Source organism: Merops nubicus, unplaced genomic scaffold (genome assembly GCF_000691845.1).
Source record: "Merops nubicus isolate BGI_N331 unplaced genomic scaffold, ASM69184v1 scaffold46778, whole genome shotgun sequence".
Taxonomy (NCBI): Eukaryota; Metazoa; Chordata; class Aves; order Coraciiformes; family Meropidae; genus Merops; species Merops nubicus.
This window is the reverse complement of record NW_008624678.1, coordinates 10,550-15,074: the sequence shown is the minus strand read 5'-3', so window position 1 is coordinate 15,074 and position 4,525 is coordinate 10,550. Positions and strand designations below refer to the sequence as shown.

The window sequence follows — 4,525 nt, the reverse complement described above, 5'->3', positions numbered from 1 at the left end:
CTGGAGGGAAAATGGGATGTGGTGTCGTGCGGCCTCGGAGGGGCTCGGGCTGTGTCGTTCAGGCGAATATGAGACGTGGTTTCTGCCGGACTCACACCGGTTATTTCTCTGCCGCTTTAAGAATATGTAGAAAAGCCACTGAAGCTGGTGCTGAAAGTTGGAGGAAGTGAGGTCGCTGAACTCTCTACTGGAAATGCAGGACTTGATTCCAGCCTATATGAAGACAAATCAGAACACGAAAAACACAAGGACAGGAAAAGGAAAAAGAGAAAGAAAGGAGAAAAACAAGTTCCTGGAGAAGAAAAGGAGAAAAGAAAGAGAAAAGTCAAGGTATGTATTCATGCTAGTCCATTTTAGCAAAAAACAAGATTCATCTTTCTCTAGCCTTTACATCAAAAGGCAAGCAGATACAACAGTAACTTGTATCCTTAAATGGGAATACATTCAAACTCAGTATATTAGTTTTACTGATTCCTTTTATCCAGTCATTTTTATTAGAAATAACTTGTGAAGTCATCTAAAGTTTCTCATCCTTCAAAAAATATTGGCAAGTATAAGAGCACAGAAAAAAAATGGGGGAGGAATTCTTTGTCTAAATAAATTCATTTATATAAAACAGAATAAAGACTTTACAAGTTCCTAATGAAAACAAAAAAAAAATTGTTTCCTTCTTGGGGTTCTTAATGTGATAAGTAATTATAGCCCATTTATTTGAAGCATTATGTATACTCTCTAATTTTAAAATTCCTGACAAGCTCTTGCTAGTTTTTCTAAAACCTTCAAAAGTCGTGTTAAGGGCCTTGCTCGAGACAGTTCTCTGTGCAGAGAATAGTACAGAGTCATTCCTGTCGTGCTATATGGGGCTTTCAGTCACATTTTTAAAAAAAAATAATTCTGTGATATGTTGTATTGTATAGGTGAATTACTCTGTTGTCCAGCAGATGGAGACAGTACATAAGAATATTAAGTTTTTAAAGGCTTGCAAACTATTTTATTTGTTTTTTGAACTATGTGAGGTTGTTTTGAAAAATTCAGAGAGCATTACTTACAGTAATAATCAGAGTTATTTTGGTGGGAAGAGACCTTCCAGGCTATCAAGGCCAGGCGTTACCCCGGCACTGCCAGGTCACCACTAACCCCTGTCCCTCAGCACCACATCTCCATGGCTTTTGAACACCTCCAGCCTGTTCCAATGCTTGACAGCCCTTTCAGGGAAGAAATTTTTCCTAGTGTCCAACGTGAACCTCCCCTGGCACAACTTGATAATGCTGGCTTTGCAGGTTCTCTTAAGTTTCTGTAACATTCTTTCTCTTCCTAGGAGGATAAAAAGAAACGAGATCGAGACCATGCAGACAGTGAGGGAGAACAGGAAATGAAATGTCAGACCCCCATCAGATTGGAATTGCCACCAGAGAAACCACTGGCAAGTACTTTATCAAAACAGGAAGGTAGGAGAACCCCCCAACATTCTTTTTCTAATTGCAGTTTTGTTTAATTGACACACATTCTATTGTTTTGGTTTTTTTCTGTAGGAAGTGACTTAACATTTTTTGCTATTTCGGTGTTTTTCCCCTGTCTCATACAAAAATTTGGAATTATGTTACTGTATACTTCTTCTGCATAATAGTATCTGGTACCTAGGTCAGAGTTGGCAGGTCATCAAGTAAGGTCAATGAGAAGAGTAGATCTATATGTTCTGGGGTTTGCCATTGCATTATTTTCATTTATGATAAACTGTCAAGTTGCATTGGTTTTGTTTAGTTGATTTCTAATATCTTGGAAGTTTAGTAGCTCTTGTAGTTAGTTCTGTCTCACACCCTTTCTCCCCACACTTCCTTTTGTTCTAGAGGTGGAGCAGACACCGCTTCAGGAAGCTCTGAACCAACTCATGAGGCAGCTGCAGAGGTAAATGTCTGTGCTGCAGCCCCTCGGGGCTATGAAATGAAAACAAAATACATTGTGGGAAGAGGTGTATGAAAATACTGCTAACAGGACTATTTTAGGAATGAAGTACTAGTTTAAGAATGCATGCTCGTAGCTTCTCCTTAGCTTAAGCTTCTTGTAAACACTTCCAGTTTCAAGTACTTCCAAATTCTTTAAAAAGTAGGACAATTTAACAATCAGATGATGCTTTCTTTATAAGAACACTTTTTCAGAAAGGCAGAAGAGTTTGAAATTAACTTGCCAAAACTTCCACATTCAGTTCCCCTGTTTTTATCATTATTTGCTAAAGGAAGGAAGTACACACTTGAAAACTTGTGCCATGTTCTCTTACTGTCTTATTAACTATATGTGTGTTTGATGAAAACAATCAGATTTGCGGTTATTTCAAGTAGTCTGTGGTTTAAGATAGATATTCTTTCTTGTCTTTAAAAATATCTGCTTGTCTTTTACAAGAGTGGTTGAAATATTTCCCTTTACCTGTCTCAGATTAAGCTTGAAACTTTGGGAGTTTTCTGTTAACCTTAAATTTTCAAGACCTTTATGTTAGTTTCAAGAAACTAACAACCAGCTCTCCAAAAGAGCTGGTTTTGTCCAGAAAGCAGCAGCCACTTTTGGGTTTTGAATCCAGTCTCTCAGCTGGAAGCTGCTGTGCAAGTGTTCCACAGGTGTCAGTGTGTGCACCGTGTGCTTCTGCAGCATGTATTGCAGAATGCTTTTCGCTCTTCTGTAGCAACTTGGGAGTAGAAGATTAACATGATCATAAATATGTTCTATCACAACTTCTAGCAACAAGCTTTCCCTTCTGTTAATTTCAGAGTAAACAGTGAATGACAAGCGTTCTTATGACATCTGTTCCCTTTATTTCTTAGCGACTTAATTATAACATAAAGCCACTTTTCAATGAGCCAAAACCTAAAAAAAAAAAAAATAGTGGTTTTTTTTATCAAAAAGTAGAACTAACTTCTAAAACACATTTGTCACACTTTTTTTGGTATAATGGGGTCTTTTCAACCCTCAAAAGTGAACGATTATGCTGACACAAGCCATTTCTAGCTTTATGGTTTTGATTTCTTTTCAGCTTTGTCCTTTCCTTTCTATTTAATTCCATGCTCAGAATGTTCTTTGTTATAAGTTGAAACAAAAAAAAAAAAGTCTTTTCGTTTCTTAACAGAAAGGATCCAAGTTCATTCTTTTCATTTCCTGTGACTGATTTCATTGCTCCTGGCTATTCCATGATCATTAAAAACCCAATGGACTTTAGTACCATGAAAGAGAAGATCAAGAACAATGGGTACAAGTCCATAGAAGAATTAAAGGTAATTCTGTAAATTTTATTTTGACTACAGATATGTTTTATACTCATTTAACTTGAGTTCAAGTGTTTTATGAGAATGTGAAGTTGCCGAAGGAACCAGTGCTTCTGCTTGAAGTGTTTCTTGTTGATTTTTTGTGAGCAAGTAAGTTCAGGAAGCGAGAGAGAAAAAAATTCTGGTTTATAAACGCGCATCTCAAAAGATGTGGATGGTTTCAGGTTTTATGCAGAATTAAACAGAACCTGTCAGTTTGTTCTTCAGCATGCCTTTTCAGCTCTTAAGAATGAAAACGTTAGCATTTCTGTCAGACTGCTCTCTTTTTTGAATGTATTGCCTCTCAAAGACCAAGGGGTCTGGTCAGTTCATGGGCTCTGTCTGTCTGCTCTACTTCCTTTGCCTCCTGTCACCTCTGTGCTAGCCAGGCTTACCTGGTCATGCAGAGCCACAGCTGAAGGCAAGATCAGCTCAGTCTTGTTGGCAGTAACCATTTAAGCCTGTGCTGCAGTGTGTCTAGCGGATTCGAGAGACTGTTTTGAAGGTCACTAAAGCTTTTAAAAGGTGCAGGGCCTTCTTTCGTTTTGTTTTTGTCAGCAGAAATAGTCTCTAGTTCTTCACTGGTCTCCATGAGAACCTGATATATATGATTTCTGTGTAATTAATAGTTGAACTGGGGCAGTTGTCCACTAATAGTATTGGTTGTATTTCCTTTTACGTTCTTCTTTAAAACTCCAAAACTTAAGAGGAATATTCCCTGTTGTTTCAGCTGTTTCTGGTTAGTTTTTCATTTTAACCTTTTGTCTTTGTAAATAGCTGAGAATGTGATAAAATGCATCTACCTGCAGAGGCTCTGCAGAGATTGTAGCAGTGAAGTTTCCAGCTCAGTCATTCAAGAAATGAGCTTCAAACCAGCATACATTTGTTTTCTTCACCATGACTGAAACTTTGGTGTATTCCTTTTAAAGATTTAACCTTGAATTGCAGCTTTTCTGGTTTTAAATTTAGCATTTTTGTCTTCATGTTGTTTCACTTTGTTTTTCTTTTCATGACTGCTGATTGGCTAGGCAAATGAGTGATTTTAGTTAAGAAGACTGCTATTAAAACTTCAGAAACTGCAAACAACACTGAACACTTCAGAATCCTTTCAGGATGTTTATTGGGGTGCTAGTTTTGAGACTTGAAACTAATTTACATTCTTGTTTCTGTTTAGATTTTTAATTAAATAGATTACTTACATTTGTTAATTAAAAACATTCTTTGAAGTTATTTTT

At 37.1% G+C, this 4,525-nt stretch overlaps 1 protein-coding gene across 1 annotated transcript in view; it reads left to right on the top strand.

Annotated features, from left to right (window-relative positions):
- Positions 1–121: 121 nt before the first annotated feature.
- BRD7 (bromodomain containing 7) overlaps positions 122–4,525 on the top strand; it is a gene marked incomplete at its 5' end in the record, with an annotated part of 14,259 nt that continues 9,855 nt past the window's right edge. The window contains 4 exons of the mRNA XM_008945421.1: positions 122–330; positions 1,319–1,448; positions 1,848–1,905; positions 3,116–3,260. Coding sequence (XP_008943669.1) covers positions 122–330; positions 1,319–1,448; positions 1,848–1,905; positions 3,116–3,260 — 542 coding nt within the window. The remainder of the gene's footprint in view (positions 331–1,318; positions 1,449–1,847; positions 1,906–3,115; positions 3,261–4,525) is intronic.